Below are 12808 nucleotides of genomic sequence, written 5' to 3'. Positions count from 1 at the left end.
TATTTGAAACGCTATAGTTTCCTAGGGTGGGGGTGAGAAGAATCATTCTGAAAGTCTGCTGGTCTGGGTCTCACATCGAAAGGAAGTTTCTGGTAATGCCTAAGCTTGGTAACCTGGGATGGTTACTGTCTTCTTTAGCAGGCGTGTAGTTTCAACCCTGGCTCATTGGTCTGGGTCTAGTCAGGGGACAAATGTCACATCTGTCATTTTAACAGAGAGCATTTAGTAGATTATTAATCAGGTATTGGACAAATAAGAATAAAATGGCGAAGAGTAGACACCGAGGAATCACAGAGGTAGCTACAGGAAGCAACGATAACCCACAGAAGGGAACGACTGGGAATGACTGAGGTGTGAAGGGTTGAAGGAGGGGCGCTGAGAGCTGGACTGCCAGGGTCTGAGGGGGCCCAGCCAGGGTGCTGCTGTCTCTCGGAGAGGATGTTGAGGTGGGTTCCAAGAGGGAGGAAAACCTGCAAACTGGAGGTACCTGCAGCTACTAGACCCAACTGCCAGTGCAACGGCGACAAGACAGGAAGCGGTGACCCCACCAGCTTCCCAGGCTCCCTCTAGCGCCCCCCACTGGCAGAACCAACAGCGGGGCCCATCTCACAAAGCCGACGTGTGATGCGCAGAGGCCCAGCACCCGCATCCCAAAACACATAAAAGGCTGGAAGCTAAGCAACACAACAGGAAGATTTAGGCTTAAGTGGAGAAAGATTTAAAATAAACAAAACTATAGCTTTAATATTTTTACGTTAGGAAGGCAAAGTGCATATTTGATATTTCAGATGTGATATTTAAGAGAGTAAGTCCCATTAGAATGTCACTTTTATAACTCCATTTTAAAATACATAATTGAGTAATTAATTTAGACTTACAATTTTTAAATAGTGACATCTAAGTTTAAGTAGAGTATAATATCATTTAAAGTATAATAACATTTATTTATAAGTTTAATTTATTAGTTTCTATAAGAATTTAGGATTGGGGAAGATTTTGCATGCTGTCAGAAAAACTGAAGTACTTTAAAAAGAAATAAATATATTAAATTCATAAATGCATTTAAAGCATTTGAAGTGCTGAGCTAAGGTTGTAAATAGGACCAAGCATTATTCAAAGTCTCCTCCAAAGTTATTGCTACAATCTGTTAAGACTTATATAAAGAACAATAAAATGTGTAAGCTGAACTTAAAAGTCCCAAAAAAGTTTAACTTGTCTCTTAAATTGAATATTGATTCTAAAGACAAAATTATTAATTGTACTATTTATTAAATGATTACTAATGATTATACTTACTAAATATTATTTTTAAAGCCACATTTAAACCTATTAATATTTAAAGATTTAAAAAAAAAAAAACATTGAGGAGTTTCTCTGGTGGTCCAGCGGTTCAGAATCCACCCGCTGATGCAGGGGACATGGGTTCAATCCCTCGTCCAGGAAGATCCCCCGTGCCACAGGGCAACTAGGCCTGTGTACACAACTCCTGAAACCCCACACCCTAGAGCCTGTGCTCCGCAACAAGAAGCCACCATAATGAGAAGTCTGCATACCGCAACGAGAGAGGAGCCCCTACTTTCTGCAACTAGAGAAAGTCCTTGAACAGCAACAAAGACCCAGCACAGCCAAAAATAAATAATAAATAAATAAATAATTGAAATCTTTTCTACATAAGAAATCCATTGTCCAGGTTCCCCCAATCCCCCGCTCCCTACCCTATGAGGTTTTCTAGAAAGAGTTTGAGAAGAGGAAGAGAGGTAGCTTTGAGTGGACATCAGGTTTAAAGGCCCCCGGGACAGGCAGACCAGTCTCCCTGGACACTGAGACTGGTACCCACCTGCTGGCTGCAGCTCAGGCTTCTCAGCGTCCCGAGCACACCACGAGGCTGGCCTTTCCTCCCTGAGACATCAGTAGAGGGGGCAGCAGAGGCAGTGGTAATCAGAGGCCCATGGAAATCTTGACATAAAGCTTATCCCAGTGGGCCCAGTGGAATCACAAGGGTCTTAAGAGTGGACAAAAGCAGAATGGAGGCTGGCATGATGCAACGTGAGAGGGACTCAACCCATGGCTGCGAGTTTAGTGTTGAAGATGAATGAAGAGGCCGCAAGCCAAGGAATATGGGCGGCCTCTGGAAGCTGGCAAAGGTGAGAAAATGGGTTCTTCCCTTGGAGCCTCCAGAGAGGAACGCAGCCTTGCCAACACCTAGATCTCTAGCCTAATGAGACCCAGGTCAGACTTCCAGCCTACAGAATGAGATCATAAATGCACGCTGCCTTTTTTTTTGGCTGCAGTAGGTCTTTGTTGCTGCGCATGGGCTTTCTCTAGTTGTGGTGAGCAGGGGCTACCCTTTGTTGCAGTGTGTGGGTCTCTCATTGCGGTGGCCTCTCTGGTTTCGGAGCACAGGTTCTAGGCACGCGGGATCAGTAGCTGTGGAACACAGACAGTCGGCCCACAGCACGAAGGATCTTCCTGGATCAGGGATCTAACCAGGTCCCCTGCATTGCCAGGGGGATTCTTAATCACTGGACCACCAGGTAAGCCCAGCGAGCGCTCATTCATGGTAATTTGTTATGGCATTGAGCGGGAACAAAAGCAGATTTTTAAGGCTGATCCCAAATTTAGAGTGACCTTCTCTAGCCACCTGGTCTAGGGTCACCCACACATCAGCCATTAGTCACTGTGTGTTGCCATTCTATTTCATTCAGTGTTGTTCATTACTTGAAATGCCTGTGTTCACCTGACTGCCCGCCTTCCCCCATTGGAGGGTAAGCCCCAAGAGATGCAGGCGCATGGGTTTTCTGTCCCATCACCTCATGCCCAGCACCCACAAGTGCCTACAATGCAGTGGCAGTTTCACAAATATTTGGTGGAAAGATGAGTGGCTGAATGAGTGAATACAGATCGTGTACCAGAGATGTGAAATCTACCGAGACAGACCACTCAGCATTCATAGTTCACTGTTCCAGTCTCTGAAGGCTCATTGAAAAGTGTGACTACTGTCCTTGACCTCCTCCAGGATTTTCAATCAGTTCAGGATACACCTCTTTGAAGGCTCTTACAAAGGCTCCCTCCAGGTCAAACACTCAGGAAAGAGACCAAGCTGGCTTCAGAAGAGACCTTGCCTTTGCAGACTCTGTTTGGTGTTTTCCAAGCTCCTCGGCAGACGGGCTGTTCCTCCAGGAAATGACTTGCCAGATGAGGATGGCAAGCAAAGCCCAAGGGAGACCAGCTAAGGTCAGGCTGCTGCCTAATCCAGGAATGGAGGCAACAGGAAAAGGGACCTAGCAGCCGAGAAGGCAGGTTCCTTACACCGGGAGTGTGCAGACAGGATGCAGAGGTCTACCGGACACGCTCAGACTCAGAATTTGCAAATGGACGCACGTGCAAATTCAATCAAGACACACAGCCCGGGAACAGAGTAACGTACAAAATGATGTTTATTGAATCCGTTTTGGAAACAGACAGCATGAAAGCTTTTTGGTTTCTGAGCTCACTACGAGTTTAAGAGTCATGATTGTTTCCTGTCATTAAACCTCAGGCACAGAAAGATCCTAGCTTAAATAATGAAAACGAATCTTCCTCTCATGAAGGGGGGAACAGTGGTTAAAAACACTACCACTGTTGCTCTTGCAATAGCTCTGATGGCCTGAATGCTCATAAACATCAGCAGTTTTTCTATGTACAGCGTGAAGTATTTACTGCACAAATATCAGGTGTGGACATCAAAGGTACAGTTGTGAACTAGCTAACATTCATTAGCAATTAAGTACACTAAGGGCTTACACATTTAACTGATGACTGCTGTCCTCATCAGGGGCATTTAGTATATGGAAAAAGCATTTAAAAGCATATATATCATTCATGTTGTAAACTAAAAAAGCAAACCCAACCATAATTAATTACTTTGCTGGGATCAGTAAAGACTATTCCCGAGTGCTAAAGTATGCCAATAAGGACAGAAGTCATCGGTTAAAGAAATCATCACATGTTACCTACTGATATTCCATTTGCTAATGCATGTTAGTGAATGTGTGGACTTTACCCAACACATCCACAGATTATTTTTTGTTTGAAATTCTCAGAAGGTCTCCTTTGTGTATGTTTTCTTCCATCACTCTCTTAAAAGGATGTAAACGAAACAACTTTTTAAACAAAATTTCCAAATCAGAAGCCATCAAAAGCACGACTCTGGTCATATTTCAAATCTTCACCCAGAAGGGAAATACCGTCAAGGATGAGATGAGTTTAGAACGTCTCTTCCTCTGCTGGCAGCTTAGACTGTCCTCATCCTCTCTCCTGCTGTATTGGAAGCCAAGCTGGCTCACAGCTCTGACATTTCATAAACAGTTTCCAAAGACTAACAGGATACCTAGAAGGTGCCAGAAGTGTTCAGGGCCTTCTTTTTTTTTTCTGGAGTTGTTATCAGGGGGCCAGCAGACAAATACAAAAAGAACAGTGAGGTAAAAGGAGATAAAAAGCCCAGACCTGGATGGAAGAAGCAGTGTTGAGAAGATATTATATGACTCAGATGGTAAAGAATCTGCTTGCAACGCCAGAGACCTAGGTTCAACACCTGGGTTGGGTAGATCCCCTGGAGAAGGGAATGGCTACCCACTCCAATACTTTTGCCTGGAGAATTCCATTGTCAGAGGAGCCTGGTGGGCTACAGTCCATGGGGTTGCCAAGAGTTGGGCATGACTGAGTGACTAACGCTTTCACTTTTTATACATAAATAGTACCAAAGCCTGCTGCCCCAAAGAACATTTCCAGACCCTGAAGGTTAGACATTCCAGGCACTTGTAGGCACTGCTTTAATCACAGGGAATGAACCTCTCCTCCAAAAGGTCTTGCCCACATCACCCCTGGCTCCCCCGAATATAAAGCACTGAGACATCTCTTTTGCTCAACCCCTCGGCTCCCGAGGCATGCTGAGTCTCCTCACCGCAATACAACTTTTTCCTATAAACCATGACACTCACAAACACAGGCCTTAACTGCACTCAAATTCAGCTGCTTCCAGAACTCTGTAGCCTCAGGGCCCCACCTACCATGGATCGCTTTCACCCTGAACCACTCCTAATCTCCTTTCTTAGGGGGTTTGCTATTTTTCTGTGTGAAGACCCACCCCCATGGGAAATGAGTGGTGCAAGATCTACGTGCAAATATTTGCAAGCAATTTTATTTTTGAAACGATGTACATTAAAAAAAAAAAATTCAAGTCAAATCCAGGAACAGATTAGTCAGTTGGTATCGGCTGGCCCCTCCCTGATGACAGCAAAGGGGTCAGTTTCTGAAATAAAAGAGGGAGAAAGGCACCAGCTATTCCACCGGGAAGGTTAATTCCTTGAGCTGGGGAGAAAGCCTTGGGAAGGGAATGCTGAGGCTTAATTAAAGATGGGGCTCCTCCAACCATGTGGCCCTCCTGGGCCAAAAGCCAAAGACAGTATAAAGGGTCTGGATATAGGTGAGGAAGAACCCTCTTTTGCCAGTAATTCTGAAACTGAAAGGAAAGATGCATTCCTGGTCAGGCTTGGGAGGGGCTGCAGTCTACTTTTACTCCACACGAGACAGAGACAAGAGGTACCTCTCTACTGCCCCTTTTCACCCATCAACCTTTTGTATCATGAGGACTCAAGGGGAACTCCACATGCCAACACATCCTTGCTGGCTTTGTGTGTGGTTCAGATGACCTCCAGCTATAGGAACGCCGGGGGGGCTGGGATATACAGTCAGGAGGACCGGACAGTCCACTATCTGAGAGTAAAGGCCCAGAGAGGAAGATCTGGGTTGAGTCAAGCAGGGAAGGCTGAAGCAGACAGAGGGCAGACATTGGGCAGTTAGATGTGTGTGGCCGCAAGGAGGGGATCACCATCCTGAAAATGAAAAAACTTACAATGGGAATTTCCCCTAGGGCACTCAGATTAACCTGTATCCATCCGAAAAGGCAGAAGGTGGCATTGCCCAGGGGAAGCGCTCCCCTCGGCGATCCTCGGGGATGCAGCTGCCCTCATCCTGGTTGCCAGGCAGGAGCTGGGAGTGCTGGGAGACGGGGGTTCAGCTGAGGGAAGCACAGTTCAGCTCTGAGTCCTCCTGGCTGCCTGTGGCCCCCTGCTCTGGCTCGTCGGGGCCGTCGGTGATGTTGGGCTCGCTGGAGCACTGCCGGGGGGGCGGCGGGAAGCTGGGCTGCAGCAGCAGGCACTTGTCCTCGCCGCCAGACTCTTCCCCTAAGCCCGAGTGCATCATGGTGGCCATGGCCAGCAGCTGGATGTCCGAGTGGGCATTGGCCACCGTGTGTCGCCGGACGCTGCCACACTTCTCTAGGTAGGCCTCCCCCTCTTGCTCCGTCAGCGGGGTCAGGGCCATCTCGTTCAGGGGCCGGCTGATGGGGGTTATTGGGGAGGCATAGTTCAGGAGCGTGACCTTGGGCCGGACCCTGGAGTGGCGCCTGGCTGCAAGAGAAAGACCAGCAAAGGCTGTAATCTGGTGGGGGTGGTGGGTATCAAAAACTCCTAAAGAATTTGGGGGAAGAGGGAGGTGGCAGGAACGGCTTTAGATGAAGCCCTGAAGCGCAAGGGAAGAACTTGGCTACATCTATGCTTCTCTTGTAACTTCACTTTGTTCATGCCTGATCCTGCCTATGGCCAACATGCCCTCCCATAGTAGAAGTCCCAATGGACGTTCCATGATGGATCAAGGAGCTCCAAGGGAGTCTCCTCACATTTGCAGCTGCTGCCTCAGCTTCCTTGGATATGCCCTCAATTCCCTTCTAACCAGTCTCGTCAGAAGACCTGAGCACTGGCTGGACCAGCTACCCAGAGATGCTCTGGGCTCTGTTCAGCACGATGAGCCCTCTGCAGTGTCAACAGAGGAAGTGGAAAAGACCTCATAACCTCAAGTCTTGAGGAACAGCTAACTGGGGGGACCTTGGCTATCAAAGCAAAGGCAGTGGGACATCCTCTGGATCGTCACGGACCAGAACCACCAACACTCCCAGCAGGTTGATGATCTGAGGCCTGCATTCTGTTCCAGTCGATACTCTGGATTCAACCAGCCTTTCGCATCGGGGTGAGGCTCCGTCAATGGCCCATGGAGGCAGGCAGAGAGCACTGGGCATGAATTATTAAAAAAAAACTGCTGCTTCTCAAATTCTCACATTTTGGAAACTATGCTCAACCTTGACATGTGTTCACCTTTTGAATTCTCTTAAAAATTGAACCTAAGTTATGATCATTTTTCATAGTTAAAGTGGGAGATAATATGAGCATCAAAGAGATAGGAATTGGCCTATGCTGACACAGCTAGAACGTAGAAGAGCTGGGATGCTAGAACGTAGAAGAGCTGGGATGCTAGAAAATAGAAGAACTGGGATGCTAGAACGGAGAAGAGCTAGGGTGCTAGAACATAGAAGCACTGGGATGCTAGAACATAGAAGAGCTGGGATGCTAGAACGTAGAAGAGCTGGGATGCTAGAACGTAGAAGCACTGGGATGCTAGAATGTAGAAGATCTGGGGTGCTAGAACGTAAAAGAGCTGGGATGCTAGAACATAGAAGCACTGGGATGCTAGAATGTAGAAGAGCTGGGGTGTTAGAATGTAGAAGAGCTAGGATGCAAACAAGGGCCATCTCACTCCAGACTTGCATCCCCAAGGCCCCAGGAAAGCCTCCTCCATAGGCACCAGCCTTCTATCCCACTGAGGCACCATGTTAGCATCACGAATTGGATGAAAGACCCCAGTGAGGCAGAGGAGGAGAGGACAGAGGGCTGAGGAGTGGTGGGGTCTGGTCAAAGCCTCTTTTTTCCTTCTGCCCTCTTCCAGCCAGTGTACACCCCCAGCCTTCCAGCTGCCCAACCCATTGGCACTTGTCACTGCTTTCACCAGCTCCCCCCATCCCTCAGACCTGGAAGACTCCTAACACATGCCTCTCTCAGCAGGGGATTCCAGGGGGATAAATGAGGGAGGCCTGGCCTCGCTGGTGCTCCCTCCACCCCTGACAGGATAACTAAGGGTGGAGGGGGGGACCTGGTCTCTAAAGGGAGAGAAGACGGCACTCGCCAGTCACAGACTGGCCTTGGGTCACTCAGCCCATGCTGCTCTAGTTTACTGTTGGCTCTTCCCATGGATCTGGAGGCCCTGAAACATGCAGTCATCACCTGCAAAGCTCATGCGCCTTGATGGGCATTGTAGTGAGGGTGCCATGTTTATCTGCAAAATTCTCAGCAGGTCCCATCACTGGATGGTCTTATATGTCCATACATGCACATATGCATATGCATATAAGGGCTTCCCTTGTGGCTCAGCTGGTAAAGAATGTGCCTGTGGTGCGGGAGACCTGGGTTCGATCCCTGGGTTGAGAAGATCCCCTGGAGAAAGGAAAGGCTACCCACTCCAGTATTCTGGCCTAGAGAATTCTATGGACTGTATAGTCCATGGGTTGCAAAGAGTCAGACACAACTTTTCATATACATGTGTGACTAGATACACATACACAAATATGTATATACAATGACAAGAGAATAAAATACTAACCCTTAGGACTAAGTCACCATGACTATTGGCTTGGAGCCCCTAGAAACTGTGGTAACAGCAATTATTTCTCAGAACCAGGTAATAATACATAGAATTTAGAGCTTACTGAGTGTCTTCCCATCCATTATCTTACTGTTGAGTCCCAATCTCCCTCTGAAACACTAGGACATCTCTCATCATCCCCACTGGTCAGATAAGGAAGACTGAGGCTCAGCCCAATCCTGTGAAACCCTAATTGGCAGTGCCCAGACATTCCCTACTACACGCCGCTGTGTCTCAGGCCTCCGTCACCGCCCTTGGGCCAGCTGACTCTCTGAACTCAGGCAGTGGCAAACACTGCCTCCAGCAGAGCCAGACAAGAGGCTGGGTCCTCATGCCCTTCTTTGGGAGAAACATGATATAGGAGACAAAACGCCAAGGAGCCAACAGGACAGAAGAATCTATGCCAGGTGCCGGCAGCGGTCCTCTCTGAAGCATGGGTGCCTCCACGCGCCAAGTCTCACATTTCTAAAATGTCCCCACATTTTTTACAATAACCATGTATTACTTTTATGATCACAAAAATCGATAACTATAAAACAGAAGCACCGGAAGAGTTCAAAGAAGCAGGGACCCCATTAAAGAACCATCCTTTAAAAAAAGTGCCCTTGAAAACAATTCATCTTCTCTCCTGCTGCTGTTAAAAGCAAACACTCCAGGTTGGCAGTTGGAAAACCAGGTGGTGGTGGCCCTACAACCAGCCTAGAAGGAAACTGGACTGGACAGTGAGTGTTTACTGTGTGCAAATCGAGGAAGAGGAAAAATCTAGAACAAAGCCTGGGCTCAGGACGCGGGATGAGGTCTGGGGGAGAGACGTGAATGGACACACAGCATCTCTGGAGCAAAGAATTCCTTGGATGATTTCCATAGTCCCCAGCCGGGCAGAATGAACTAGCAAGTTGTCTCAGATGGGTGCCTGGACGTCATCCATCTCTCTCACACTGTGAGTCCAGCAGTCTAAAGGTTCTGGATGGTTCAACTTGGGCTTTTGTGGAGAGATGGAGCCAGAGGGAGGGTGGCCAGCCTGGAGGAGGGAGTCCCCATGATGCCCAGTCCCTTTCAACAAACGTCTTGAGCTTTGTGCAAAATGTTGTGTTCGCTGCGGAGAGCAAAGTGGAGCTTAAATCTGATATGAGGCCCCACACAGGGGCTAGAGCACAGTGGTGGAGGGGAGGTGTGGAAGTTTCAGGAGCAATCATTAGTTGAGCATCTACTATGCACTGTATCCAAACAGGAGAGGCCTCACTGACATGATCTCCTTCTGATTGCTTTGCAGAAAGGGAACCTGAGGTTAAGATGCTAAGTCATTTTACAGTCATGGTTAGTGATGAAACTGGGATTCAAGCCCAGGGCTGATGGCAGAGTCCTTGCTCCTGACCTTCCAGAGGCCGGCACACACATCTGTGTCAAACCCAGGTCAACGCAGCAAATGTCAGGGCAGGGGTACAAATGAGAGCAGGCTGGGGAATCAGAGGAGGAGGAGTTATGAAGAGGGGTCTTCTCAGATGGGCCTGGTCCTTTGGGGGTCAGACAGACTGCCTGGCTGTCCGTTCATTCGTTCTCTCCCTTGGAGGGGATGTGTGCCTGGCCTACAGGGGAGCCACATGCAGTGAGTCTAAGGGGGAGACCGACAATAATCAGGCCGTGACTAACACAGCATGGTATGGTCTGGGATGTGGTCTGGGGTCCGTAGAAGGGAAGGGGAGGCACACACAACTCCTCACCTGGGGTGATTCCACAGGCCCCAGACCATCCTATCTGGGCCCGTAATACAGCTGGTGGCAACTCTGGCGGGGCCCTGCCCAGCGACAGGGCAGCCTCTTCCTCCTCGGTGTTCAGCTCTCCACAGCTCAGAGACATTGAGTAACTTACTCCAGGGCACACAGCTGAAGCCCACCCTGGTGGTTTCCACAGCCTTGCTCCCTCTGCGGCCAGCCCCACCTCTCTTCTTAGGACAGTTCCCTGCCGCTGACCCGGAGGCCGCCAGCTCCTCCTGCTGCCTTCTGGGCACAATGTTCTGGCTCCCAAGCCTGGGTGTGGACACAGCAGAGACCACAGGGGCGGCTGGGCTGTGTGAGTACCCTGGGCAGACAGTGTGTGCTTGCAAAGCTCCCCAGAACATTCGGAGCCACCTCCCAGAGAAAAGACCACAGGGGCCCCTTGGGAGGCCTTTAAACTGCATAGTAGGCTTGGAGATAGTCAGCTTGCCATACTGGCTGCTTGCCTTCTTTGCCTTCTTTTCCTTATTTGCATCAGGGAAAGCTGGGCCCTGCCATCCAGAGCAGGAAGTCTCCACAGGGGATTGGCTGAGCTGTGGGTCTCCCCCTGGTGCCTAAAAGCTGGCCCCTCCCTGGCGAGGGGGCCCACGGAGAAGCAGCAAGAGGGCTGGGCCATGCCACCTCCTACACCCACCTCCTGGCCGCCTCCTGTGTTTGCTCCTGCCTCACTCCCCAGGCGCCCCGCGGAGCCCTGGCATTCGTCCCCCTGCTCTGAAGCCAGCCCTGGCAGCTCCTTTCAAACCTCCAGAGAGAAGCAAAGCCCAGAGGAGGGGGTTCTTTGTTGGGGACTCCATTCCCAGGCCTTTGATCTCCCAGGCTTTCGGCTGGGCCCCGCCGGAGTGGCCCCCGTCAGGTGGGTGTTGCAACCCCTGCCCACCAGATCCACGGTGGGGGTCTCTCTTTAGGACCTGGCACCTGAAAGTCCATGAATGCCGACTGGTCACGAGGACATGTTACCGTATCTGGGGGCAAAGGACCCTCCCTCTGGAGACACAATGGAGAGAGATGAGTGGGACGCCCGGGCCTTTGTGCGGGAGAAACGAGCGCTAACTGAGCCAGCGCAGTGGCCTGGAAACCTGGGAAACTGGAAAGGTAGAAATGTGGGCCTGGCCTCTGACAAATCGGCCTGTTTGTTGTTGTTGTTTTTTTTCTAAAGATTTCATTATTTTCCTCCTCACCCACGACTCCTTCTGCCCAAGAAAAGTGACACCTTTGGAGGGAAGGACACACACGCTCACTCCATCACATCTTGGGACTCATTTTTTTCTCTCTGAAGCAAGCCCTGCATATCCATGGGGTGAGGCTTAACTCTCAGACCCATTGGCCTGACCGGCAGGAAGGGAGTCCACCCGTGAGTCCCCAGCTCAACCTGCCTGAGCCCGTGAGCACAGGTGGGGAGCCCCTAGGCGGCCACTTCTCCGGCTCTGGTCACCTACCCCGCCTGGTGACCCTGGGGACGTTTCTTACCAATGCAGAGTCTGAGGTCACGACGGCGTGCATCCCCAGAATCTGGTAGGATGACTACATGCCCAGTGCTTGCTCAGGGCCTGGAAGGTGACAGGCGCTTTGAGATGCCGGGCCCAGCTGCCACTTACCCCTCCCACCGTCAGGCCCGGAGGGGACGTGGGAAAGGCCTCCCGAGATTTCTCACGTCCACTGCCTCGGCCCAGTCTCTCTCTACCTCAGCCAGCTGTCACGACAGGCAGCCACCTCTTCCACAGATAGGAGAGAAACCTCTGCTCAACTGAGGGGAAGATAGTCCCAGAGAGTCCTCTCTATCTAGAAAGGGGCGTCCTCCATAAGGAAGGGCGCCGTGGTAGCCATTTTAGCTTCTGGTGTCCAGGGTTGGGGATGACGTCCTGGCCCCGGATACCTCTGGCACTAAGGACCACGTGGACAAAGAATGCCGCCTGCCATACCACTAAACAAAGGATTCCCTGGCCCCCAAGCCAGCAGCCACTCTGGACTGTGTACACTCAGCAGATTCAGGATGGAGAAGAGCAGGATACCAGGCCTAGACGTTAGGGTGCACATCAAAGGACTCTGAGATCAACATGTGCATGCTGCTATATTCCAAATGGATAACCAACAAGGACCTACTGTATAGCATAGGACCTCTGCTCAAGGTCATGTGGCAACCTGGATGGGAGGGGAGTTTGGGGGAGAATGGATACATGTGTATGTTTGGCTGAGTTCCTTTGCTGTTCACCTGAAACTATCACAACATTGTTAATTGGCTACACGCCAATATAAAATATAAAATATACTCCAATATAAAAGTTTTTTTAAAAAAGGAGTGATTTCAACGAGCCCAGATCGCATCTTCCCGTATGTAGAAAAGCGCTAAATTCACGAACTTGAGATATCTATTTTTCTTTAATTAATAGTTGGAATAACAATATTCCAATTACCTGGTCTTTGTTGCAAAAACGTCTATATATCCTAGCTTCTCCCTCCCCTCT

At 49.6% G+C, this 12808-nt stretch overlaps 1 protein-coding gene across 9 annotated transcripts in view; it reads right to left on the bottom strand.

Moving 5' to 3' along the window:
- Positions 1–3419: 3419 nt before the first annotated feature.
- PRR5L (proline rich 5 like) overlaps positions 3420–12808 on the bottom strand; it is an 82290-nt gene continuing 72901 nt past the window's right edge. For all 9 annotated transcript variants that reach the window (XM_061152121.1, XM_061152112.1, XM_061152127.1 and 6 more), the window contains one exon: positions 3420–6449. In XM_061152121.1, coding sequence (XP_061008104.1) covers positions 6055–6449 — 395 coding nt within the window. In that variant the 3' untranslated portion in view covers positions 3420–6054. The remainder of the gene's footprint in view (positions 6450–12808) is intronic.

The sequence above is a fragment of the Dama dama genome, chromosome 1, assembly GCF_033118175.1.
Source record: "Dama dama isolate Ldn47 chromosome 1, ASM3311817v1, whole genome shotgun sequence".
In the NCBI taxonomy this organism is placed as follows: domain Eukaryota; kingdom Metazoa; phylum Chordata; class Mammalia; order Artiodactyla; family Cervidae; genus Dama; species Dama dama.
This window is presented reverse-complemented; position numbering and strand designations above follow the sequence as displayed.